The sequence below is a fragment of the Nicotiana tabacum genome, chromosome 16 (assembly GCF_000715075.1).
Source record: "Nicotiana tabacum cultivar K326 chromosome 16, ASM71507v2, whole genome shotgun sequence".
NCBI lineage: Eukaryota > Viridiplantae > Streptophyta > Magnoliopsida > Solanales > Solanaceae > Nicotiana > Nicotiana tabacum.
This window is the reverse complement of record NC_134095.1, coordinates 30941042-30967177: the sequence shown is the minus strand read 5'-3', so window position 1 is coordinate 30967177 and position 26136 is coordinate 30941042. Positions and strand designations below refer to the sequence as shown.

The following is a 26136-nucleotide window of genomic DNA, read 5'->3' as shown; positions in this document are numbered from 1 at the left end:
CATGTTGCTCTAGATTTCTGTCGAAACACTCTTTCATGTATAGTTGTCCACTTTTCCTATTGTATCAAAGTGTCCTTTTTAGTTATGATGAGTTGTTCATTGAATAGATTTGCACTCAGTTCCATTTGTGTATGGTGCAACTTATCTTTCAGCTTACTGAGTTTTCTCTCCAATATTGACATTTCTCTATTCATTTGAGAGGTTTCCAATTCTATCAACTTGAGTTTCCTCCAAATTGCGTACATGGTATGTCCTTGTATGCTGTCCCCAAGCTGTGTGAACTGCCTCCTTGAAGTTCTCCCGAGCCAGAATTACATTGAGCATTCAAAATGGCCTAAGCAGTTTCTGTTTGGCCACCTCTGTTCTGATAATGATTGGTGAGTGATCTGAACATTCCGAATTATGGTATTTTTAATTATGCTTAAATTATGTTCAACACAAAAATTCTTTTAAAGGAAAAAAGACTCATTTTTTTTCTAACTAAAGTTTAATTCTTTAGAATATTTTTAATTTATTGTATATAATTTTAACATCGCATGGTACAAAAATTTATTCCACGATGAAAATATTTTTTCGAACAAAGACCAATTTGTCAAGAAAGTGGTATTTTTATTGTTAGTAAGAATTTCAATGGTTGAGCTATGAAACATATTGTATTACAATGAGTTTTTATAATTAATATTTGAAACATGTGTAATGATGTAAATTTTATAAAAAGCTAAAGCAAAAGAAATTTTGTACTCCATTTCATATTTCACCCTAAGAAGATACATGCATACATTAAAATTAAAGTTCAAATGTTTACCAACCAACTTTCTCTTATTTTTTGCTTTCCAAGTTTACAATTCCTATCATTTGAAAGCTAAAAAATCCAGAATTATTGGATTAAGGACGAGCTCAAATCCCAAAAGGGTTAGGTTAGTCAATTAACACAGAACAAAGACATTTCATGCACGTCCATCAAAGAAATCAATAAAATAATTATTATTAATTTTAAAAAAAATAAAATCACAAAGGTTTCCCGTACATCCAACCGCACCAGATCCAACTCAATAGTCTTCTCCGCTTCTCGGAGTAAAACACAGAAAGAGTGATACACCACTTTCTCCCGATTTCTCCTCTTAATTCCTTTAACTCAAATATCTTATTATTCCCCTGATCCAACCCATTCACTTCGTTTCAACTTATTGACCATTCTCACCTCCTTCTTCTCCATTCCCTTTTTCCTCTGCAAATTCAAATCTTCTCTGTCAAAATTCACCATTTGATCTTCACTTCCACGCCGTGAACATCATGTAAAACTGTAATTAACTATTTTCTCTTCGAGTAATTCAATTATTTAAGCAATGATAGAACAGTGAGACGCGAAATTTAAGAGGATCCACGCGATTGGGATTGCCGCCGGCCGCGGCGAAATGGATGCTTCACCGGCGAAGTTTCTATTCGGATTCCTCTTTGCTTCCATAATACTATGGAGTATTTTCGTGTAAGTCAATCTCAGTCAAACTACTACTGATTATCAGTTGACTGTTGCTATGTTATGTATATAGCTTGTGTTGTTTATAATGTAATAGAATTGATTGATCTGATATGTGCAATATGTTGTTTTGTTGAATTGTACAATGGAAATGAGGTGACATGATTTGTCTCAACCGCACTTTATAGGTTCTGTTTGAACTAGCATTTTTGGCTTTAACAGATTAGAGTAAGCAATTTCTTATTCTTCATGTTTTTCTATATTAGGAAAACAAAAGAATATGAAAGCATAAGCTACTATTCACATATGTCTAAGCCTTGGTGGGCAGAATTACCTGGTGCTTGTGCTGGTGGAAGGTAGCAAGTACACGATGGAATAGTCGAGTTGCGCGTAAGCTGGCCCATACACCACCGTTATAAAAAAAACAAAGAAGAGAATATCTTATGTGAAAGTATGATAATTAGTTGATGGTGAAGCCTTTGATCCATTTCCAGCATCTCCAGCTAAAAAATAAGATTAGGAAATGGACGAAATTAACAGTTTGCTTGAATTACTCTACAGGAAAAATCTAATTCATAGAACTGAGATAGAGAGGGCCATATGGGGAGGACAGAAGGATGATTGTCACAGTGTATTATTTCTATAAAATATATGGATTTTCCTCACTCCTCTTACGAGTCTCCAGAGCACAAAAGAAAGTGTTTTTTTATTTATTTATTTAAATTTTCTTATTTACATGGACAGCAATATGGGGAGCTACCTGAATAATGGAAAATCTGAGAAGAAAAATGAAAATTCACATTAGTTGGTGCTTCATGTTTAACTATTTGGGGAGGGGGGGGGGAGAGGACGTCAATTAACTTATGCTTTCCTTCCAATTACGTATAGGGTTGTATAGATGAGCCGGAGACTCTGGTGTTGGGTAGGCTTGAAACTTATAAGGAATATGTGGAGAAGCAGAGCATGAGAAGTAATTCCTCTAGTGCTCATGCAAACATATGGATAGAGAGAAATAAGAGTCTCTGAAGAAGTGGAAAATCACTATTGTACATGTCAGTCAGAACCTTTAAAAAAATATTTTTTGCAGCATATTTGATAACCTCATCAAGATAAGTGGATGCTCTTTATGGAGAGTTACATCTTCTCGTAAGTATTCTCTGGTTTGTGTATGCCTTGTATTTTGTGGTTTAACCAATCACATCAATGAATCATTGACTTCATAACCTCCCCCCAAAATAATCACATGTTGCAATGATATAATTATCTTCCTTGCTTGGCTTGGTGCATAATATGATACCTATTTATATCATTGACTATGATTGAGAAGCAATATTTTGTAAATCAAGCCATTTCTCTTACTATGAGCATTTAGAAGTCTAGTCCATTAAGTTTGCTAAGACAAAATAATGTCTAGTTCTGTATACAGAGTTGGTACGTAAAGTTGAGAATTTGGATTTAATCTCAATTTCACGATGTACTTTTTTTTTTTTTTTTTTTTTAAGAACGTCAAACATCCAAGTAGCAAAATACCGCACAATATATCCAATACATACAACATCATGCTCTACAGTCTCGGCTACTTTACTGCTTACCGTCTACTGGCTTATAATAAGTTCAAGCATAGCTCTTACATATTTCGCTACGGGCAAACATCAATAGTCCAAAAGCTAAATCCATTCAACTATTTAATAATTACTTCACTTTTTTTTTCTTTATCAAATTTATTGAGGTTTTGCAGTCTGGTTATTTTGTGCACTTTCCTGTCTCAGGTTTGCTTCCAGTATGCTGGCTTGGATTCTAAGCCGAGCCATGGGAGCATCTGTTTCCTTCCGTGTTGGAGGATGGAAATGCTTGAGAGATGTGGTGGTGAAGTTCAACAAGGTTGTTCTTTCTTTTTCAATTTTAGCTACAATTTAGATGTGGTTTTATCTGTTTTATGCTGTGTAGTTTAAGGAACAGTTCGATCATCGATGGTCCATTAAGTTTACGTTTTTTAGTTGTACATTATCGTTTGTCAACTGCATCTGATTAAGAGAATGCTTATAGGCATTGTATGACATATCCAATCATACACCTACGACTTACAACTTTGTTTCTCGAGGCACATTATATATAATATTTCATTCTTGAAGTGTATGTAAGGGAATGTGGAGGATCAGAAGAACCAGATAATACATAATAGCAAAAAGAGCAGTGTCAACTTGGATCCAGTTTGGTCAAATGTGGGGGTGGCCAATTTCAGAGTTTAATGCCACATGTTGGGGTGATGTCATCTCTTTTTCCCGTAATGTGAACTGACCTGAAAAGGAGTCCCAGTTAGGATAGATTTTGCAAAAGAAATAGCAACAAGCATATTTATATTAGAAATTTGGCATTCTAGAGTTCCACAGATTCTTTTTGGTATCCCTTCTCAAAAAAAGTTCCACAGATTCTTTTTGGTATCTCAGGATCAGGTCTTTGAGTTCCAGTATAGAAATTTGTGTGCATTGGGATCTTTTTGTTCTCTCTCTCTCTCTCTCTTATTTCTTTCTCTGTGTGTGTGTCTTGTCAAAAGTAAAACTGCCATTGTAGTTACACCAAGTACCGGAAGGCACAGTGACTTGGGAGGTCCCTCATTTAGTGAATTTGCTGAAGGGAATGACTAGGCTGCAGTCAGTTTATCTTAGATTCAACTTTTGACTACTGGCTTATAAGGAAATAATTTAGTTGCAAGATTTTCTCTTTGTTCTGGTTTCTCAATTTATGATATTTGTTCTCATGTCACTGGGAATAATAATTTGCAGGGTGCAGTTGAAAGTGTATCCATTGGCGAAATTAGACTCAGTATTCGTCAATCCTTGGTCAAGCTTGGGGTTGGTTTTATGTCCAGGGATCCAAAACTACAGGTGTTAATATGTGATTTAGAAGTTGTAATGAGGGCTCCCAGTAAAATCTCAAAAAAAGCAAGATCTCGTAAATCTCGCAAGTCAGGTAGAGGGAAGTGGATGGTTGTAGCTAATATGGCTAGATTTTTGTCAGTTTCAGTGACTGAGTTGGTTGTGAAGGTAACGATTGTTCTGGTCATTAAACTTGGTCTTATGAGCGCTCATGATTGGTTGAATGTCCTTGCATCACTTTACTCATGTACCCCAAAACACTACTGGTTGTTGCTTTCAGCTCTTCTTACATTTTATGACTGTTTTGTTGGGATAATTTTTCTTCACGTACAAGTTCATATGTCGAATAACGGAGTACTGCATTGCTTCTGCTTGTGGCAGTGGTCTAAGTTCTTTTAACTTATACATGTCAGAATTGTACTGAAGGTTGATGTGTATAACATTTCCATTAAAGTATGTATTGACTTGTTATAACATACGTATATCCATGTTAACTGATAATGACAAAAGATGCCAAACTAGTGATCTATCGCATATTAATGCTACTAAAATAAATACAAACAAGATCTAATTAGCTTTAAGATTCAGATTTTCAGATTTTAGAATGTTCTTGTGTGTTCTTTCTCTCTCCCTTAAATAATTTCATATTGAGAAAAATGGAAGGAGACACATTACACTCTTCTTCAACTGTTTTGTCTTGAATATTATGAAGAATCAACAACTGAATACTTTGGGAGACTCTTCTGATAGTGGTGTTGGCAAAAATTGTATATACATGCTTATTGCTTTAGGTGCATGAAAATTATTGCACATTGACTAAATGAACTTAATGGAGGAATTAATGTCCTGCAGTTGCTTATTATCTTTGTATAGTATCTCACTGCAATGGCTAAATGAAGTTGTTCCTTGGTGGATGCTGTGTTACATTCTTAATCGCTTTTTGGTGCATTTGTTTAACTTGCTTATCTTGTTTAGTTGTCTCTCCCAGGTTTAGCATCCTTGCTGATTATCTTTTATAAACTATGCAGACACCAAAAGCTACCGTTGAGGTCAAAGAGTTGACGCTTGATTTATCTAAAGATGGTGGATCCAAGCCAGAATTATTTGTTAAGTTGCTGCTTGCTCCTATTTTTGTTCACTTTGGTGAATCACGAGTCAGTTATGATCAGTCATCAATGCATGGTGGATCTTTACCTTCCAACCATACATTACTAGGCATGACAGAGAGGGTCTCTGCTCCTTTCAGCTGTGAAGAATTTTCCATCACGTGTGAGTTTGGCCATGATAGGTATACCCTCTTTTAAATGTTTCATTTTGTTTCAATTTTTTTATGTAATTGGATTGACTTCTTCGGTAATTGACAACTCGTCCTCTCTAGTTGTTCTAATTTGACTTCTACTGTAGTCCATATATGGTGTTTCTCATTGGTATGTATTTGCTGGTAGAATTTTGTCACTTGATTCTAGCTTTTGAAACACTTGTATATTCCACACCCAAACATAACAGCATGAATCTTTGACAAGCATTTGATTTTCTAAAGCATCAGAGTTTTTCCTTCTGGAATAATCAGATGGATCATGTCTACTTCTGCATGTTCTTTTCCACCATATTTCAACTCTAAATAGGCGTAATATATCCACATCTGAACATTCGTCAGTAGGTTTGATCATGCGCTATTACAGAATCCATTCCTATTCTGTAATGAAAGTTGTATGAATTTATTTTTCAATACCTTGATCAAGATTACAACAACTACGCCTAATCCTAAACAAGTTGGGTTCGGCTATATGAATCCTCACTTCTTTCTTTAAGCTCAACTTATATCATCATTGTGCCAAACTTGCATGGTCTTATGGGTAGCGCATCCATTTGCTCCAGAAGGATTGGTGGATCGAAACCTGCTCCTTACATTGACTCCGCCACTGTGGGCTTATGTTGTCAGTACCAAGCTCGGATAAAGGAGGCAGGTTGCAGTAGGCTCACAGCCAGCGTAAAACTTGCCAATTCATAATGAATCCTCACACACTCAACATTTCTAGAATGTAGCGTTTACACACTTTTTTTATGAAGTGACATGCGCGTGTAAGTGAGCGCGTTAAAGTTAAATAATTAGTCCAAATTTTATTTTTTCTTATTTTTCTTTTAAATAAAAAGAAGAAAAAAGTATCTAAACCCTTCCCTCCCCTTTCGTCCCTGCCGCAACCCTCCCCCTCCCTCCTTATCTTATCCAGATACCCCTTTGTTACACAAGTGACCCATTTAATTTCTTTTTCTCTTTCTTGCTTGCTTTCACACACCTTCCACCATAGAAGAACGAATTTTCAAGCTTGATTTCTTCTTCTTCTTCTTCTTCATTTTTTTTTTGTTAAATCTGGGGTTGATTTGGTGTTTGTGGAAGGTGTCAAGGACATTATATTGGTCTATGGAGGAGGCAACATAGGCCGGTATTATCTTCCTAAGCACCAACGGCTTAGAGTTAAGTATTTTCGACTTCAATTCCGACCAATTCGATTATTCCGATGAAAAGAAAGAGGACAAGTGATAAAATTCTTCAACTAGTTCTCTTTCTTAATCGAAGTGCCACCCTAATTTCTTCAGTGTTTATTGCTACTGGGAGGAAGATGCATTTGAAATTACCGTGGAAAATGACCGACGGATGTTAGGAAGAAGACAAAGAGAGGGTTAGGGAAAATGATTGTTTTTTCGTTTTGTTTTAATGCAAATTGAGGTGTATTTTTTAAGTATAATTTTTTCCCCTAAGACATAACACGTGTCACACATTGATTGGAGTGTGTAATGCAATCTCTAAGAAGAAGTGGTTAATCCCAAAAGTGGTGTGTTATAGGCACACTTTGGAAATGTTGAGTGTGTAAGGTAATTTTCCTCCACAAAAAGTGTGTAAGGGGGATTTGGTCCATAGTTCGAGTGGTAACTTATGTATTTTGCCTAATAATATTAATATTAGAAGCTTTTTAATAAGTCTAAAACCTATTCCCAACTAGTTTTCTTCCATCGTACCCCAATCAAGGATTTGTAGATCTTTTAAGACAGCTTCCTTCGATATGATTTTATGTCTACCCCGTCCCCTTTTAACACCTTTATTCATCATAGTTTCACACCCAAGGACAGTATATCCGTAGGTCGACGTAGGACGTTGACTAAACCATCTCAAGCAATCTTCTCTCAGTTTATCCTCAATACATGCTACTTGCACCTTTTGGCAAATACATCCATTTTTAATATTATCTAATCTTGTATGACCGCACATCCATCTTTTCGTATCCTTGCAACACTCATCTTGTGGATGTGTTGGACTTTAGCACCCCAACATTCACTATCATTTAACATTACCGGGCTCTGCATTTCCGCAACACTTTCTGTGTGAGCTTGGCACATTGTCGGTCCCAAGCCCGAACAAAGGAGGAGGATTGCGGTAGGTTGGCAACTAGTGTTAAAACTTGCCAATTCATGATGAATCCTCATAATACCTCGATCAAGATTAAAGACTTACTCAAAAAAAGAAAAGAAAATAAAATAGTATAGAAAGACAGAAAAAGCTTATACAAAGACCAGTATAAGCTATAATATATGTCTCCTCAAGTCATCAGCAGTCATTTATTGCAGATCTATATCAGCCTCTAAAACTTCAGCCTATAGAAATGCCAAAACAACCACTCTATCCCATAAGACACGACCAATGGCGTGGTTCTAAACTTATGGCAATGCTTGCATATTTATTATAACTTTTTTTCTTTTTCACATACACTGAGCTATAGCTGATAATGTATAAACAAGTAGAATCTCCCTTTATTAGAGTTCCCATAGCCCCAAAAATATTTGAAGAAAAATTCCCTTAAGTGTCTTTATAGGACTAAAATTTTCCCAAGAGGGGAAACGATTTTCATTGATAACTGCATGGAGGTGCCTTGATGTAGGCAAGATGAGTCTTGACTCTGAGTATACTGGGGATGAATGACAAAAACATCTTAAAATAGATCTTTTCCGTCCTCCTCTTGTAAAACACATCATCTTTGGTCAATCATATGAACGAATCTTGCCAAATTCTTTATTCGTAAAAAGGAGCAACAGTTGGAATCGCAACGTACATCGGAGTACTAGGTTTTCCAGCTTGCTGACCGTATTCAACTACGTTGAGGTAGAGAATGAAAGACAATTTGAAGCTTAAGAAGGCAGACTGAGTTAGGAAATTATTTGATCATGTCGAAGCTTAGCTACGACAATAACAACAACATACCCAGTATAATCCCACAAGTGGGGTCTGGGGAGGGGTAGTGTGTACGCAAACCTTACCCCTACCTTGCGAGGTAGAGCGGCTGTTTCCATGTCGAAGCTTGGCTCTTAGGGAAATAATGAGAGAACCTGAGAAGTGGCTGACTTTAGCAATCTTGATAGTTCTTTGGGAAACATTAAAGTTAGAAGCAAACTTTCATCAATGATCAGAAGAGCTTTATGATTGCAAAGATGGATCCGATAAATTTATTTTGGAAAAGGAGACTCTACAAATTCCAACTTTTAGCAACTAGGAGTTAGTCATATCGATGAAGAAATTGCTCGTAAGGATATAATATCCTTTCCATAAATCCTAGGAGTTGTAATAATGATAGATTTCTCATGTCAACTAGGAAGCATGATATGAAAATGTTAATATTTCTGCTAGAGCCGCTGTAGCATGACGAGTGGCTTCAATTGACCACTGCACATGAAAGTGACTTTGTCATCCGGCTTAGTTCTTTTGCTTAATTCCTCCTGCATCAATGGAACATGCATTCTTTAGCTTTGCTGGACGAAGAGCAGGTTGTGGTTAGAACAACCATATTTTTTTGTTTATGCTTTATAGAACAATTTTTTTGACCCACTAATATATAGCCTCAATTCTGTATTTTTAGATGAGCTAGAAAGTTTTATCTGATAAGACCTGTTTTTCTACTACTATTTTTCTTTGTACTGTTGGTATGTGCCTGTTGCAGATATTTTCTTCTGTAAACTAGATTGTGGCTTGCTTACTTCTCCCAATATGGGGAAAAAGGACTAGCTATTTGCAACCGTGACGTTCAATTGAAAGCAAGCAGATTTTGATATTTGATCTGAACTTGACTGTGCGTTGTTACTGCTCTGCTGTGTTCTGTTCCTTTTGGTTTAGGGAAGCAGGAGTGGTTGTTAGGAATATGGATATTGCCACCGGTGATGTGTCCATTAATCTGAATGAGGAGCTGTTACTTAAAAGGAAAGGTGAAGATGCCTTTTCTTCTACAGATGTAGCTGAAAAGGCGGTCAATGAATCTGGTACTGCTGTAAAGGCAGTGAAAAAACCAGCTAATTTGGCTGTTATGAAATATGCGTCAATGTTCCCTGAAAAGGTCAGTTATTTCTCTATCCTCCCCGTCTGCAACAAGCTTGACAATATGTTTTGTCCCTTTATAGCTTTGTGTTCGTCAAACTCACGTTTGACTTGTCTATTATTGAGTGTTTATTTGTTTTAAGTTTGAAATAATTGCATCTTAAGCTTTTCTGTAGAATGATTGAGGATAAAGAAGTTGGAAGTACAAGGATATGAAAGGGAAGAGGGTCTTAGATTATAAAAATGGTCTTCCTTTTGTCAGGAATAAATTAATGAAAATGCATCGAAATAGTGCATAATGGAGGAGGGAGGAAATAACCATTGTAGCCAGATCTGATATATAATGCATCAAAAGACGAGTGAGGGACGGGGAGAGGGAGGCTCTCAAAACCAAATGCGACTAGAAAGAACATGGGAATTAGCACCATTCATATGAGTGCTTTTGTCTCTTCAAGATAACAAAATGAAAGGACAACCCTCTCTATATCTCGGTCTCAGTTTAGCATCATATATTTTTCTAGAGAGCACTTGGTTTGCTCCTATTAGACTTCAATTACCATAGATGGTTACTTCCTCCAAATAATTTTTTTCCCGGGAACCACCATTGGTTCCATGTCTTTGAGTTATATAATAGATTGATCTAAAGTAAATTCCTCTATTACTTGTTTCAGAGGAAATAGGAACGCACTTCAACTTTTTACAATTTTCCAAAAAGATAGTAGCTAACCCTCATTTCTGAAAGACTGTTTAAGGTCATGGCATACTAGGATTCTCTATACTTAATTTGTTTTATCATTAATTTTTGTAATGTAAAGATGAAAACATGCTAAAACATATGGCAAAAGAAGTTGTTTGCAATTTTCCATGGAATGGTCCAATAATTTAGGGTGCCTGTAGTAAGTAGAAATTTATATTCAACTGTAATGGCTAATTTTTTTGTGCTATGCCCCAAAAGCAGTTTCCTATGAAGATCTATGGAGTCATCAAAGTAATTAAGGTAGCAGTAATATTTTAGAAAATGTGGTACTTGATAGTTCCAATTGATAAAAAAATTTAGTGCATCCTGAGATTATTAATTATTAAAAACCCCACTTTATATAATAGAGCGTGGAACAAATTAAAGTTATTATATAGTGCTAGGGCCGTTATTGATGAGGTGGTTGAGGCAAAAACATAGATAAAGTGCAGAGAATAGCAAAGAGTTTATCAGAGACCAAAGTCAACACAAAAAAGTAGTTTGATATATTTGTGAACAACAACAACAACAACAACCCAGTATAATCCCACAAGTGAGGTCTAGGGAGGGTAGGATGTATGCAGCCTTGCCCCTATCCTGGAAGGGCAGAGAGACTGTTTCCGATAGACCCTCGGCTAAAGAAGGTGAAAGAAGCCCTGATAGCAAGTAATAGCAAGACAAATAATTAAAAAACTAAATCGAAGATAGCAACATAGAATATGAAAGAGGTACAGATAACAAGTAATAGCAAGACAATATATTTAGAAAACTAAATCCAAACAGCAAACGAGAATCTGAACGAAGTACTGCTAGCAGACTACGGAATTACCGATGGCAAGTAATAACAGAACAAGACACTTCCCCAAAGAAGGTGTGGACTTGGAGTAAAAGATCTTAGGGTATTCAACAAAGCTTTGTTGGGGAAGTGGCTGTGGAGATTCAGGGTAGAAGAGCATGCTCTATGGAGGGAGGTCATAGTAGAAAAGTACGATTCCACAGGAGGGGGTTGGAGGACCAAGGCGATCTCAGCACCTTTCGGGTGTGGCATGTGGAGGAGCATCATGAAGAATTGGGAAGCCTTCAATGGCAACATCACCTACAGGGTGGGAGATGGAAGGAGAATCAACTTTTGGAATCATAGTTGGTGTGGAGAGGATACTCTGAGGGTCTCTTTCCCCCACGTCTTCAGAGTTTCAAACCAAAAGGAATTGATGGTTCAAAAGATTCGGAAGGAGCATGAATTCGCAAGGAGCATGGGTGGGGGATAGTATGAGACCTCTCATTTAGAAGGAACATGCAAGATTGGGAGATTGCAGAGCTCCAAGATTTGTTGGCACTGCTATATGGGCAAGACAGGCCCCAACCATCTTGTGATTCTTGGAGATGGGGGTTGTGTGGCGATGGTTTGTTCACCGTAATGTCCTTTTACCAGAGTATGTTAGTGAGAGAGGAAACCACTTTTCCATACTCCTCGATCTGGATTCCTAAGGCGCCCAAGAAGGTGTGCTTTTTTGCATGGCTAGCGACGAGAGGAGTGATCTTGACTGCGGAAAATCTGCGAAAGAGAGGAATTACACTTGTTAGTTAGTGCTACATGTGTAAAAGCTCAGAGGAAGAAGTTGATCATCTTTTGTTGCATTGTCCTGTGTCCTCGGGTTTGTGGAGGGCAATCATGAATCTTTTTGGTGTTCAATGGGTGATGCCAAGCACGGTAAAGGAAATGTTATATAGTTGGGCCGGTTTCCGTAGAAGAAGAAAGCAAAAGGCGTGGAAGTTCGCACCGTTAGCTCTCATGTGATAGTTTGGGGGGAGAGAAATAGGAGAGCTTTTGAGGGGATTGAGTCTCCTTTTTCACATCTTAAGAATAGTCTTTTATCTTTGATCGCTTTTTGGTGCACTCATATAGCCCCGACTTGTATAGAAGATTGGGCATCTTTTGTAGAGAATCATGTTCTGATATAAATTCTCTACTTTTTGGTATACTTGTACACGAGAGTTTTCTCTCTTTTGATTAATACAATTTACCTTATCAAAAAAAAAAAAACAGAACAAGACATACGAACATAGCAAACTAAGGAAAAAAGGGTATCGTACTAGCACTCATACTATCGAACTAGAGAAGACAAAGGGAAACACACGACTACCTACTAACCTTCTACCCTAATCTTCAACCTCCACACCCTTCGTTCAGATTTGTGAATATCTTGTAAATAAAGTGTATAACAATTAGGAATTAATTAGGATCTTTTGTATTAATTGGACTAAATTAGGATGATTACATGCATGCAATTATGTTTCTTTCCTACTTTAAAATATGTGTAAACATTACATAAAATCTAATGCCTGCGGAAATATCAAGCTGATGTATTCCCAAAAATTTTCCTTCTCTTTGACATCCTCTATTTTCTCTAAAATCAGAGTGGGAAGATCCTTTTCTTCTTAACCCCCCTCTCCGCCAATTACTGCTGTAAGGTTGTAGGACAGTAGTAATTATTGTCTCTTCTGCAGCTTTAGTAGAGTTATGGTTCATAGGCCAGAATATGATGCATTTGCTCAAGAACTCAACAAATTTTCCAGCCTGTTATCTAGTAGCGTGGATTGAGGTTGATGCGCAATCTGTTATGGAATTCAATCTTAAGCTACATAAGGGATTGATATATCTGCATCAAGCTAGGAACATAATGATATGTATGCTCCACCTGAATGTGGAGCTCTTGTTATTAAAGTGTACATCAATTAGGAATCAATAGATGATTTGCTTCGACTAGGAATCATTTAGGATGATACCATGCCCGTAAATATGATTCTTTTCCATTTTTAGGACTGTATAAACAGTATCCGAACCCTAATAACAAGCTGATATCTTCCTGAAAACGTCTCCCCTTATCTTTCTTATATCCCTTTCTCTTCCTTTCTACAGAGCGAATGCTGTTGCACAGTTTTTGTTTTGGAAAATCATGAGCAATTGCTAACTAAAAGTGACAATTGAATGCTCAATTTCCAGCTCTGTTAAGGTCCTTACGAGCTCCCCTTGCATGTGGAATACTCTGCCATTAATGGGGCTGAGTATATTGTGTTTAACATGGTCAAAGTTTTTTTGATAAGTAAAACATAGTCAAAACTCTCTGTTTCAAACTTTGTGATCTAATTTGGACTGGGTATTTCTATGATCAACTGATGATATACTCTGTTTACTGGTTCTTCCTCCTGTAGTTTGGGAAGAGTTGGTCTACTGTATCTATGATATCTCTCTTGCACAAGGCAATGAATCCCTTCTGTGGAAATTTTGCTTTTATTTGTTCCTTTTTTGATTGCTTAGATAACTGGAGATCATGGGAGAGCGAAGTTGGCACAATACCTATAAGGACAAAACTGCCTATGGGCTAATTGCTGTATATCGAGCTTTTAAACAGGACTGAATGTGAATATGCATCATTTGCTTAGACAAATCTTTTGATGCGCAACACCTGGAAATTAAATTACCACATAAATTTATGGTGTTGTTTTACTTTGCAAAATCCACTGATGATTGGTTCTACCTGTTTCATTTTACGTATGACACAAATTAAAGCTTTCAATTCTATAATTAATTCCTTTATGTTTCCCAGTTTTTTTTGCGCTTACTGCATAGCATAGTGTTAGGAAGTTAGTATAGTTTGATTGACATATGTATTTGTTTGATAGCTTAGTTTCGTGTTACCCAAACTGGATATGAAGTTTGTGCACCGTGAAGTGGGCCTTATGGTTGAGAATAACATTATGGGCATCCAACTGAAAGGCACAAAAACTCGATCATTTGAAGATGTTGGAGAAAGTACGCGGGTTGATGTTCAGATGGAGTTCAGTGAGATTCATGTATGTTTGTATTACTCAGTTCTTTCCAACTTTTTTTTGCTAAAATTTCTATTACTCAGATATTTCTCCTATTCTTGTACTCTTCTGTGCTAAATAAAAGTGCCTCTTTGTTATACCGTAGCTACTGAAAGATGGTGGCATATCAGTCGTGGAGATATTAAAACTTGATGTTGTCTCTTCAGTATATATTCCACTTCAGGTATGTGTTAAATTTACTTTGACCGCAGCATTTTCTATTCTCTCTCTCTCTCTCTCTCTCCCTTACCTTGTGCTATTTTCTGCGAACTGCTGCACCAGGAAATAAAATACAAAGTGGTACAATTGCTTCGTTCACTGTTTGAGAAGGCAAACTTGGACATGCTCTAGTCCTCTGAACCAAGATTCTTAAATTTTGAGACACTACAATCAGCATTATTGGATAATTAGCGCCCCCTCCCCCTAAACTTATTAGATAATACCTAGGTCAGGCTATTGGTTGCTGTATATACTTTTTCCTACAATTAGCATCATTTGAGAAGTAGCCCCAACCCCAACTTATTAAATTATACCTAGGATCGGGGTCTTGGTATATTTTCTTGTCTTTTCTACTTGCTCGATGACTTAACTTACATGCAAGGATTAGTGTCTATCCTGGGTGTTCTTCTAACTTATTGTAAAGACACTTTGGTGTAAAATAAAAAAGGGAAGCATGTAGAATTTAAACACATTCTATACTACTAACATTGTTTTTGATTAAGCGGTAAAACTTTTTTTATGATGGAGCAAAAAGACCTGTATACATGTAGTATACCAAAAAAGTAGAAAACCTAGAAAAAGATGTGGTTTTCTCAAAGGACACCCAATTTCTTAAACATATAGGTGCCTTATGGGTGCACTAAGAGGAAATAAGGGATTAGAGGCTATTTCTCAAATGTGTGAAATCATTCTCTGTTCCTTCAAAATCTCTCTTATTTCTATCTCTCCATACAACCCACTTAAGTGCTAGTGGAGCAACATCTCATGCCCTGTCTTCTCTTCCGTCTGCCAAAACTTCAGCTGAACATTGCTTCTTTCATAGTGCCTGACATCATCCAATGTAGTCCAAACCATCTCAGTATTTTCCACCATAACAGAAGCTACCCTACGATGTAGAAGGAGATGATCCATGTCTTCACTCGAGCACTTCAATAGGTGCAAGTAATCTTCCTTTTCTTCATATTCTTATCCATCAAGATCACCTCCTTGTTGCTAGCCAAGTGAGAAAACACACCTTTCTCGGTAACTTAGGATCCAGATGAAGAGACATGGAAAGGCTGCCTCCTTCCATGGTCACAAGCTTCTCATAATATGGCTTTAGAAAACACACACTATTATTGGCCGCCTACCTCCGTACATCATGGCTATCGGCGGTGTTTTGTTTTTGAATCAATTCAACAAGGCTTCAGAATTCTGCCACTCTCACTCTTGAAAGTTTCTCCCGAACCTCAAGTCCTGAATGATTCCTCCACCTTGTAGTCTCCAGAGCCTGTTGGACTGTTGTCTCCTTTTGACATGAATTCTATAAATGTTTGAAAATAGAATTCTCAGTGTATTGTTCCCGTATGCTAGCAACGTTAAAATTTCTAATTGAAATAGCTGCTGACAATCAATAGGTCGAGAATCAACATTAAATAATCTAATTTATCTAATTTTAATGAATGGTGAATGGATTAAAATGGACTTGAATGGAGAAGGAAGGATACATAGGGTTGACTTAGTTGAAAACAAAGGTATCCTTACCAAAACTTCGTATTTCTCAAATTATTGCTCAACAATTTAATCTATCTGTCTCTCAACTATAAGTACAACTCTCTTCCCCTCTTTTCTTTTAGTTTTTTCTACTGTCTCTTCTCCTGTTCCTCTTTGGAGTAACAAAGTGCATCACAGAATCACAAGCTCTTTGAATCAATTAATATCTCGTGAATAAACCGACAATGAATTCCAAATCATTGTCAAGATAATCTTCAGAGTTCTGTATGTAGTTCTATGTTTCTCTTCTTGATTTTATTCTGACTTTCTCCACTAGTATATTATGTTTTCTTGTGCTTTAAACTACTATATTTTTTTGTTTTATGTTTTATGTTTAATATTTAATTAAATAAAAAAAACTCTTTCTTAAGAAAAAAAATAATTATAGTTTTTCACAATATTAAATTTAAACTAGTTCTCTGTATAAATAATACAATTGTAAAATGAACCTTGATATTGTCTTTTTTTTTTTTGGTAATTTACACGCAGAAACACATGGACAAACATAATCTGTTTATCAAATAATTAAAAAGGCACATCTCAAATGAATTGGCCAAACACAAATTGTTACTCTCCAAAAATACTTCTCTGAAAAGCTATTTCGACAAAAGTGCTTCTGAACATGAGCATGTTTTTTTTTGCTGTTGAAAATTTGGCCAAACAGGCTCTTATTGTTGGTTCTATCCATAGTAAGAAAAACTGCTGTGAGCAATAAATTTTTTTAAAAATGTACAAGTTATTGCATATAAGTATATCTCTAGTTTACACATGTGACAAAATCTTTTTGGTTCCCAGACTGCTATTTGAACTGGTTCTTTTCATGGCATGTTCTCATTTGAGTTTGTATCATCTTTGATGCTTTCCCCATAGCATTCATTTTTTTCTTCAAGTTTTATATTATTCTCTCTCTTTTACCTATTCAATTGCTGAGGATTCTTTGCTTTACAGCCTGCTTCACCCATCAGATCAGAAGTTGATGTCAAGCTTGGGGGTACTCAGTGCAACCTGGTGATAACTAGATTACATCCGTGGATGCAACTTCATGCTTTGAGGAAAAGGAAAATGGTTCTTCGAGGAGAAAGTTCTACTCGTGAAAAATCACACTCTTCTGATCATAAAGCATTCATGTGGACCTCCACTATTTCGGCGCCAGAAATGACTGTAGTGCTCTATGATTTGGATGGCTCACCACTCTATCATGTAAGACCCTTTGAAATCAGATCCACATCTTTTACTCTTGTTAAAGGCATCTTTTTTTTGGTTTCTGACTTAAAAGGATGCTCTTATCCGTTTCAAAACCATCTGTATCTTTGTGTACTGAGGAAAAATGTTTTCTAAGCTCAGATTTAACCCTTTGTTTTTGCACGTAATCTATGTTTCAAACTTGTTCCTTTTAGCCTGAGAGCAATGCTGGGTATCTGAGGTAGTACATTTTGCCAAATGTGTGGGGCGAGTTTTTTTTTAGTTTCGCTATTGTCTAAAGCTATGATCTTTTGTGTCTTCGCACAGAAAATCGTAAAGTGATCCGAGCTCAACTAAGAAAGAAAATTCTTTTCATGAGCTTTCTAATCTGGCTATTTGGATAGTTTAGCTTGAGAGCAGTGTAGGATTTCTGAAACAGTATATTACCTCTGAGTATGTGGGGTAAGTTCGTGTTTTGACTTAACCATTGTGTAAAGCTATTTGTTTTTGAACTCTTTCTAACAATTTATGTCTTCTTAACGTACAAGGAAGGAGGTGGACTTTCTTGATTCGATTCTTTGTGGGCCTTTTCTATGTAATTTAGGGCATGTTGCCCTTTAATTTCATTCTTTCCTTTTAATGACAATTTCTATTCCATGCGAACTACTAAAAGTTAGACATCATAATAAACAGAGATAGTCAACTGTTCAGCTTGTGTCTGTAAAATCCTTGTTTACCAGAACCATGTTACTTCAACTTTTGTTTTAAATTGTGATGTCATGTTCCTTTGTAAATTGCAGGGTTGTTCACAGTCCTCACATGTCTTTGCCAATAATATATCAAGTACAGGTACAGTGGTGCACATGGAACTTGGTGAATTTAATCTGAACATGTCAGATGAGTATCGGGAATGCTTAAAAGAGAGCCTCTTTGGGGTTGAAACAAACATGGGTTCACTTATTTATATAGCAAAAATCAGTCTTGACTGGGGCAAGAAAGATATGGATTCACCTGAAGATTGTCTCAAGAATAAAACAGTTCTCTCTGTTGATGTTACTGGGATGGGTGTTCACTTAACCTTCCAGCGCATTGGGTCTCTGATGTCTACAGCTCTGTCTTTCAAGCGTTTACTGAAGAGTCTCTCTGGTTCTGGTAAGAAACCACATAACCAGGTGACGAAATCGTCCAAGCCATCTGGGAAAGGGATTCAACTCATCAAATTCAATCTAGAAAGATGTTCTTTAAATGTTTGTGGAGAAGTGGGTTTGGAAAATTCTGTTGTTCCTGATTACAAACGTGCCAACTATGGATCTCAGGGAGGTCGAATTGTAATTAGTGTTTCAGCTGATGGTACACCCCGCACTGCAACTATAAGATCTACGGCTCCAGTTGAGCTTAAAAAACTCAAGTATTCTGTGTCCCTTGATATTTTCCACCTAAGTCTATCCATGAACAAGGAGAAAAAATCTACACAAATGGAGCTTGAAAGAGCCAGATCAATCTATCAAGAACATTTGGAAGACAGTAACCTCCATGGAGCAAGAGTTACATTGCTTGACATGCAGAATGCAAAGTTTGTGAGGCGATCTGGTGGTCTTAAAGAGATTGCAGTGTGCTCACTCTTTAGCGCCACTGATATATCGGTCAGATGGGAGCCTGATGTACATATAGCTTTGGTTGAACTTGGGCTGCACTTGAAATTACTTCTGCACAATCAGAAGCTTCAGGAACTTGCTAAAGGTGACCGTAAAGATAATGGGCAGGGCACTGAGACTTCAATGGAGTCAGTACCATTGGAGAAACACAAGAAAAGAGAATCCATCTTTGCTATTGATGTGGAAATGCTTCATATAGCTGCAGAAGTTGGAGATGGTGTTGAGACAACTGTCCAGGTGCAGTCAATCTTTTCCGAAAATGCTCGGATAGGTGTGCTTCTTGAAGGGTTAATGCTCAACTTTAATAATGCAAGAGTGTTTAGAAGCAGTAGAATGCAAGTCTCTCGCATTCCAAAGGCCTCTGGAAGTGCATCAACTGCAAAACACGAGATAGGCACAGCATGGGATTGGGTCATTCAAGCCCTTGATGTCCACATATGCATGCCATACAGGTTGGAATTGCGGGCCATCGATGATTCTGTTGAGGAAATGCTTCGAGCTTTAAAGCTTGTTACTGCTGCAAAAACTAAACTTTTGTTTCCCAATAAGGAAGAGAAACCAAAAGCTAAAGCAACTAGCGCATCAAAAATTGGACGAGTTCGATTTTGCATAAAGAAACTCACTGCTGATATTGAAGAACAACCAATACAGGGATGGCTTGATGAACATTATCAGTTGTTGAAGAAGGAGGCTTGTGAATTAGCTGTCAGATTAAACTTTATTGATGAGCTTATTGCGAAAGGTACCAAATCTCTTGGTGTTGCGGAGAAAAATGATTCTCTTGAAGATGGTAAGATCCACTTCAATGGAGAAGACATTGACGTGGATGACGCTTCAGCCATTCAGAAACTGCGAGAGGAGATCTATAAGCAGTCATTCCGGTCATACTACCAGGCATGCCAAAATCTTGTGCAATCGGAAGGATCTGGAGCCTGTAGTGAAGGGTTTCAAGGGGGTTTCAAGCCTAGCACTGCCAGAAGTTCTCTCTTTTCAATTTCTGCTACAGAGCTGGATGTAAGTTTGACAAGAATTGAAGGAGGTGATTTCGGGATGATAGAGATTCTGCAAAAGCTTGATCCAGTATGCCGTGCACATAGCATCCCATTTTCACGATTATATGGTAGTAATATCAATTTGCAGACGGGTTCCCTTGCTGTTCAGATAAGAAATTACACGTGCCCACTATTTGCTGCAACTTCTGGCAGATGTGAAGGACGTGTTATATTAGCTCAGCAGGTCTGATCGTTGCTCTTTTCCTGTTTTCTTCATCTTTAAACTATTAAACAAATCTTTTGGCGAAAATATTTCCACAAGAACTATTTGCAATTATGTGAAACCTATACAAATGATTTCTTTCTGAAGGATGTGACAGCCAAATTGGCGCCCATCATAAAAAAGAAGCAGGTAGATGCACCATCTAGTATCTTGTAATAAGACCCACTGAATTACCAATGCTAAGATATGGATCAATTCAAACAATTCTTTTTTAATTTTTAATTTTTAATTTGGGAAAAGGTTCAAATTTGCCTTCGTTAATAGTTGAGGTGAGATCTACCATTGCAGTTGCAAAAATGGGCTAGATTTACCCTTGTTGAATAATGGTCAATTATTATGACTAATCACCATTAACCCATAGTTTAGGGGAAAATCTAGGCCATTTCGCATAGTTTATGCGCAAATTTGGATCTTTTCCCAACTTCTAAATCATAAATCCTAAACCATCGCATTACCTCCTGCATGCACAGCCGCCAGGAGACCCTTCTTCGACCAGCTGTCTCCACCATTGACACCCACTTACAGACGTCCCATTCATCATAAAATCCCTCCACTTCTCCTCCGCTTCGCCACACTGCACCAAACCTCCTTTCATGCCTGACTGCGTAAAAATTTGCTCAATAGCTCCTTCCATTCACAAGAAAATAGCCACATTTTCCATTTTATCTCCACTGACTCACCTCTCGGCCATACTCATTCCATTGTCGATACCACCTTCAATTCAAAAAATTCATGACTGAACAGTATCACCTTGGTTTCATCTCCTCCAGTACCAAAGCAGACATCCGTATCTTCCTAGTTTCCCATTCTCCCTACACAACTCAAAGCTCTGTTATCTCTAGTTTTTAAAAACTCCTGAAACTTTCAGTAATTTTTTGCCTCGGATTGTTTGAATATGATTATTTTGAGTTGATCTAGATTGATCAGGTGTGGTTTGATTCAATTCGATTTGATTGTCATAATTATGTACAGGTTAGGGATGTAATGTTTTCTAGAATCAGTTGCTTAACAAAGTTGTAAATGTAATCACTACAATTTCCTAGCCAAACTCCATACTCGAGGGAACTTTCAAGTTTTTCCATTGTTTCCAATCTTTTCTTCCTATTCTACAATCAAGTGACTGAAATGCTACCTTGTGCAAGTTAGCATTGGCAGCAAGACTTTATTGGAGATAGCATTATGTTTAACTTTGCTTCTTTGCATTGGAGTATCGTGTTAAAGTGGCAAGCTATATTATATTCCTCATTCTACAGTATTTTATTCTTGAGAAGTATATTAGTTTGTTTTAGAATGTTTTGAATTTTGACGACAGACTTGTTAACACAAAATCAACCTTTTTATCCATGTTGCGTGCAGGCAACATGTTTTCAGCCTCAAATCCACCAAAATGTGTACATTGGGAGATGGAGGAAGGTCCATTTGCTCCGTTCTGCTAGTGGGACAACACCACCAATGAAAACATACTCTGATTTGCCCTTACATTTTCAGAAAGCAGAAATTTCCTATGGAGTTGGTTTCGAACCAGCTCTTGCTGATATTAGCTATGCTTTTACAGTGGCGCTGCGTAGGGCCAATTTGAGCATCAGAAATCCAAGTCCAGATCCTCCGCAGCCGAAAAAGGAAAAGAGCTTGCCATGGTGGGATGAAATGAGAAACTACATTCATGGAAACACCTCCTTATATTTTTCTGAGTCCCAATGGAATATTCTTGCCAGTACTGATCCTTATGAAAAGTCTGACAAGCTTCAGATAAGATCTGGGTATATGGAACTCCAGCAGTCAGATGGCCGCGTTTATTGTTTTGCAAAGAAGTTCAAGATTCTAGTGAGCAGCTTGGATAGCTTGTTGAAGAACTCCAACTTAAAGCGTCCATCTGGCTTTTCCTGTACTTTCATAGAGGCCCCGGCCTTTAGTCTTGAAGTGATAATGGAGTGGGAATGTGATTCTGGAAACCCTCTAAACCATTATTTATTTGCATTTCCCAGTGAAGGAGTGCCTCGTGAAAAAGTTTATGATCCATTTAGATCAACTTCTCTGTCACTACGGTGGAATTTGTTGCTTAGGCCCTCTCTTCCCAGTCATGATAATCAGTCAAGCTTATGTGCAGTGGGTGATCAGGGTGCCTTGGATGCAGCTGGTTGTGGTGCAACGAAGCCAGATAGCTTGTCAGTTTCTCCAACACTAAAACTTGGTCCTCATGATTTGGCATGGATACTGAAATTCTGGAGCTTAAATTATAATCCGCCTCACAAATTGCGGTCTTTTTCTAGGTGGCCACGTTTTGGAATACCGAGAGTTCCTAGATCTGGCAATCTTTCATTAGACAAGGTGATGACAGAATTTATGTTCAGAGTTGATGCCACACCAGCATGCATAAGGCATATGCCTTTAGACGATGATGACCCAGCAAAGGGGCTGACATTTTCTATGACTAAATTAAAATATGAACTTTATTATGGCCGAGGAAAGCAAAAATACACCTTTGAGAGCAAGCGTGACACTCTTGATCTTGTGTACCAGGGTCTTGACCTCCACATGCCTAAGGCATTTATAAATAGAGATGATGATAGCAGTGTTGCAAAAGTAGTTAAAATGACTAGGAAAACATCACAATCTGCATCAACAGAAAGGTCTTCTAACGATAAAACTAGCAGTGTGAGCAGCAGCATGGAGAGACAGCGTGATGATGGGTTTCTTTTATCATCTGAGTATTTTACAATCAGAAGGCAAGCCCCAAAAGCTGACCCAGATAGGTTGTTGGCGTGGCAAGAAGCTGGTAGGAGAAATCTGGAGATGACATATGTGAGATCTGAGTTTGAAAATGGGAGTGAAAGTGATGACCATACAAGATCTGACCCAAGTGACGATGATGGATATAATGTAGTGATCGCTGATAATTGTCAGCGAATCTTTGTCTATGGTCTAAAGCTTTTGTGGACACTTGAGAATAGAGATGCAGTTTGGTCTTGGGTAGGTGGAATATCTAAGGCTTTTGAATCTCCAAAACCATCTCCTTCTAGGCAATATGCCCAAAGAAAGTTGCTGGAGGATAGTGAGGTAATTGATAGAACTGAATTACCTCAAGATGATATCCAGAAGTCTCCAGTTAGTCATTGTGCAAGCTCCTCTTCTCCACAACACGCGAGGCCATCAAAAGCACAAGTAGAATCACCTCCATCAAGTGAAGTTAAAGTAGAAACTCTTCCATCCAGTTCCGCTGGTAAGCTCTAATTGGACCTTGACTCTCTATCTTGACTTAGAGCATTAGATATGTGTATTCTTCTTTGAGAATTAGTGAAACTTCAAAGCCAAAAAAAATAAAATAACAATAATTAAAGAAAGAATTAGTGAAATGTAGCATAGTTCTAAAAACGCTGCATCTTGGATAGTTGTTAGTTATTATACATAAGGAGTTTACTTTATGATCTAATACATAAGCACTAAAAGTCAATATTTCTAGTTCGCATATTTGGCATATCCAATCTACCTTCTGGACTAGCCCTCTTTTTTGACAATCGATTAATTGTAGCAGCTTGACATGGCTGCATTTGCTTGTGATCTATATAAATGTTTGTATAATATTTGAGATATGGGTCATAATCTTTTGTTATCGTTCTCACTACTTAAACTCCTCACCGCAATACGTTATCTCTATTACCAGCAAAGCTTGCCAACATTGAAGACTGTGAGGGGGAGGGCACTCGCCATTTCATGGTCAATGTCATTGAACCACAATTCAATCTTCACTCAGAAGATGCAAATGTAAGTTAATTATCTGTTGATATTTCAGAGCTTAACTAATTGGATTGGTTCTCGGTCACAGCTTTTCTAGTTTACTGTATCCTTATTCACTGTCATGTCATTGATATTTGTTTCTTTTTCCTTTTGGATTGAAATCCTCTGAACCTTATGCTTGCTTGTAATATTCATTTGTAATGTCAACTGTTTACATAAGTCATCTCTGTACCTTATTGTAAGCTTCTAGCTACATGAAATATTTTCCTTCATTGACAAAATAAATAGTTACCATACGCGGCAAAAGGTGCAAGTAGCAGTGTAGCACACATTGAGGATAGGATGAGAGGTCACTTTAGGTTTGTCATATCCTGCATTGGCCTCTGATGCTTCGGTGCTTAGGTGTAAAACCATGAGCGAAGGTGTTAAAACAGGACGAGGTAGACCTAATATCACATGGAAGGAAGTTGCCAGAAATGATCTACAATCTCTTGGAATCCTTGCAGATCTAGTGAAAAATAGGGATCTATATAGGCGATACCAATTAGTTGTATTAATGTTAGTACATTTATTTTAGGTCCTATTCAACTGTTTACAGAAGTCATCTCCCTGTATTGCTTTGTTCAATGTTATGTTTAGTCATTCTTATTCTCTACTCCTTTGTTGAACAATCTGGACTAGTCTTGACCTTTTTTTTTTGCAACTTAAGATATTAACAATTTCCGCTTTCCTATCTCAAACTTTTTTTAAAATTAAACTGAAATAAGTAGATAGTGCATATATAGGAAGCACTATAGCATTATACGTAGGAAAAAAACTCCTTTTCTCTATCTTTTCTTGCATAAATAATTCTTGAATATCAATGAAAGGAAAATAATTTAACCTTAAGAATTCTCTCCTGGAGAAATGCTTTTCATAAGTCCCTTGTTGTGTCCTCAAGTGTTAGGCATGTGAAAGAATTTGAGCATCCAACCCAAAACCTTATAGGCAATGGGTGGAGTAGCCCGGGATATTATAAACCCCTTTGAAACCCTTATATAACCTATGAGGGACAAGTATATTCTTTAACAATAACACCCTCTTACACGTGTAACCCAGTTCAAGGGTACACAGATTTGATTTTCTCTTTTTATTTGGGCCTTTTCCTTGTAAAGTAGACAGAGAGGGGTCAGCAGGCTCACTCCTGGAGTAGAGGGAAATGGATTAGGCTCAATAAGCTAATGAGTGGGCTTAGAGCAATGTTAGTGGCTTGATAGGCTGAATTGATAAAGAGAAGTCTAGAACAGCTCAGTGGGGTGAGTTGAGAGTGAAATTCAGAGTGACAAAAAATGAAAATGAAAAGAGAAAGCAGTTATGAAGACAGATTCACCAAAGTTTGGCTTTGGTATCATGTGAAAGAATCTGAGCATCCAACTTAAACATTAAGTCAGTGGGTGGAGTAGCCAAAGCATTATAAATCCCTTTGCTGTTTCCTTGATCTCTGTCAGACTTATGCATCCCATGTTTACGAAGGTTGATTGACTTTTTCCATTAGTACGACAACTTCTGTTAAAGCAGTTCTCATAACTTTTTCAAAACCAAGATGTGTTTGCAAGTCATATAATTGATTGGATTTTGTGTACTTCTCTCTACACTTTCACTGTCCTTCCAGAAGGTTAATGGGAGACTAGGAGAGAAAATTGAACAGTTTACAAGTAAAATTGTATTCTTTATTCTCCTTTTTCTGGTGCGAAGGGTACAATTTATACACACTGTAATATTGTGTCGTGTATGCTTGTTAGACTGGGTGCTCTTGGTGAATGTTAGATCCCCTTCTCTTGAAGCTTCTGGATATAATTTTCATGGATAAAACAAAATCAAGATGTGCCGTAAGAAACATGAATATATCTTATTTGACTCCGCTGCTGAGGCCTCGTCTGCAGAAACATGTTTCAGTCTGGAGGAACATGGACCATCTCTTTCATCTTTCTGCGTGCAGTAAATGTATCTTGTAGATCTCAACTAACTTTTGGAACTTTTCTCTTTCTCGTGTTGCAACTCTAACTAATATTTTACATTACCATTATGCATACACTTATTGTATTCTGCTGATTCAAGTTTAAGCATGGAGCTAGACCCCATAAAATGTGTTGAAATTTTGGTAAGTTGAGTCTGTTTGACAGAGAATCACCCCAGGGAATATGTGAGATGCATTTCATGCCTAAGGTTTTGGAATCATC

At 37.3% G+C, this 26136-nt stretch overlaps 1 protein-coding gene across 3 annotated transcripts in view; it reads left to right on the top strand.

Annotated features, from left to right (window-relative positions):
* The first annotated feature begins 1035 nt into the window (after positions 1 to 1035).
* LOC107822498 (protein SABRE) overlaps positions 1036 to 26136 on the top strand; it is a 40507-nt gene continuing 15406 nt past the window's right edge. For 2 of the 3 annotated variants that reach the window (XR_012699963.1, XM_075232690.1), the window contains exons 1-11: positions 1036 to 1486; positions 3247 to 3358; positions 4261 to 4521; positions 5382 to 5641; positions 9515 to 9731; positions 14133 to 14303; positions 14425 to 14502; positions 17019 to 17270; positions 18053 to 20143; positions 21539 to 23402; positions 23844 to 23944. Coding sequence is in view for 2 of the 3 variants with exons in the window: in XM_075232690.1 (XP_075088791.1) it covers positions 1416 to 1486; positions 3247 to 3358; positions 4261 to 4521; positions 5382 to 5641; positions 9515 to 9731; positions 14133 to 14303; positions 14425 to 14502; positions 17019 to 17270; positions 18053 to 20143; positions 21539 to 23402; positions 23844 to 23944 (5478 nt within the window). In the remaining variant the exon portion in view is untranslated. The remainder of the gene's footprint in view (positions 1487 to 3246; positions 3359 to 4260; positions 4522 to 5381; positions 5642 to 9514; positions 9732 to 14132; positions 14304 to 14424; positions 14503 to 17018; positions 17271 to 18052; positions 20144 to 21538; positions 23403 to 23843; positions 23945 to 26136) is intronic. The other variant, XM_075232691.1, reaches the window with a different exon arrangement.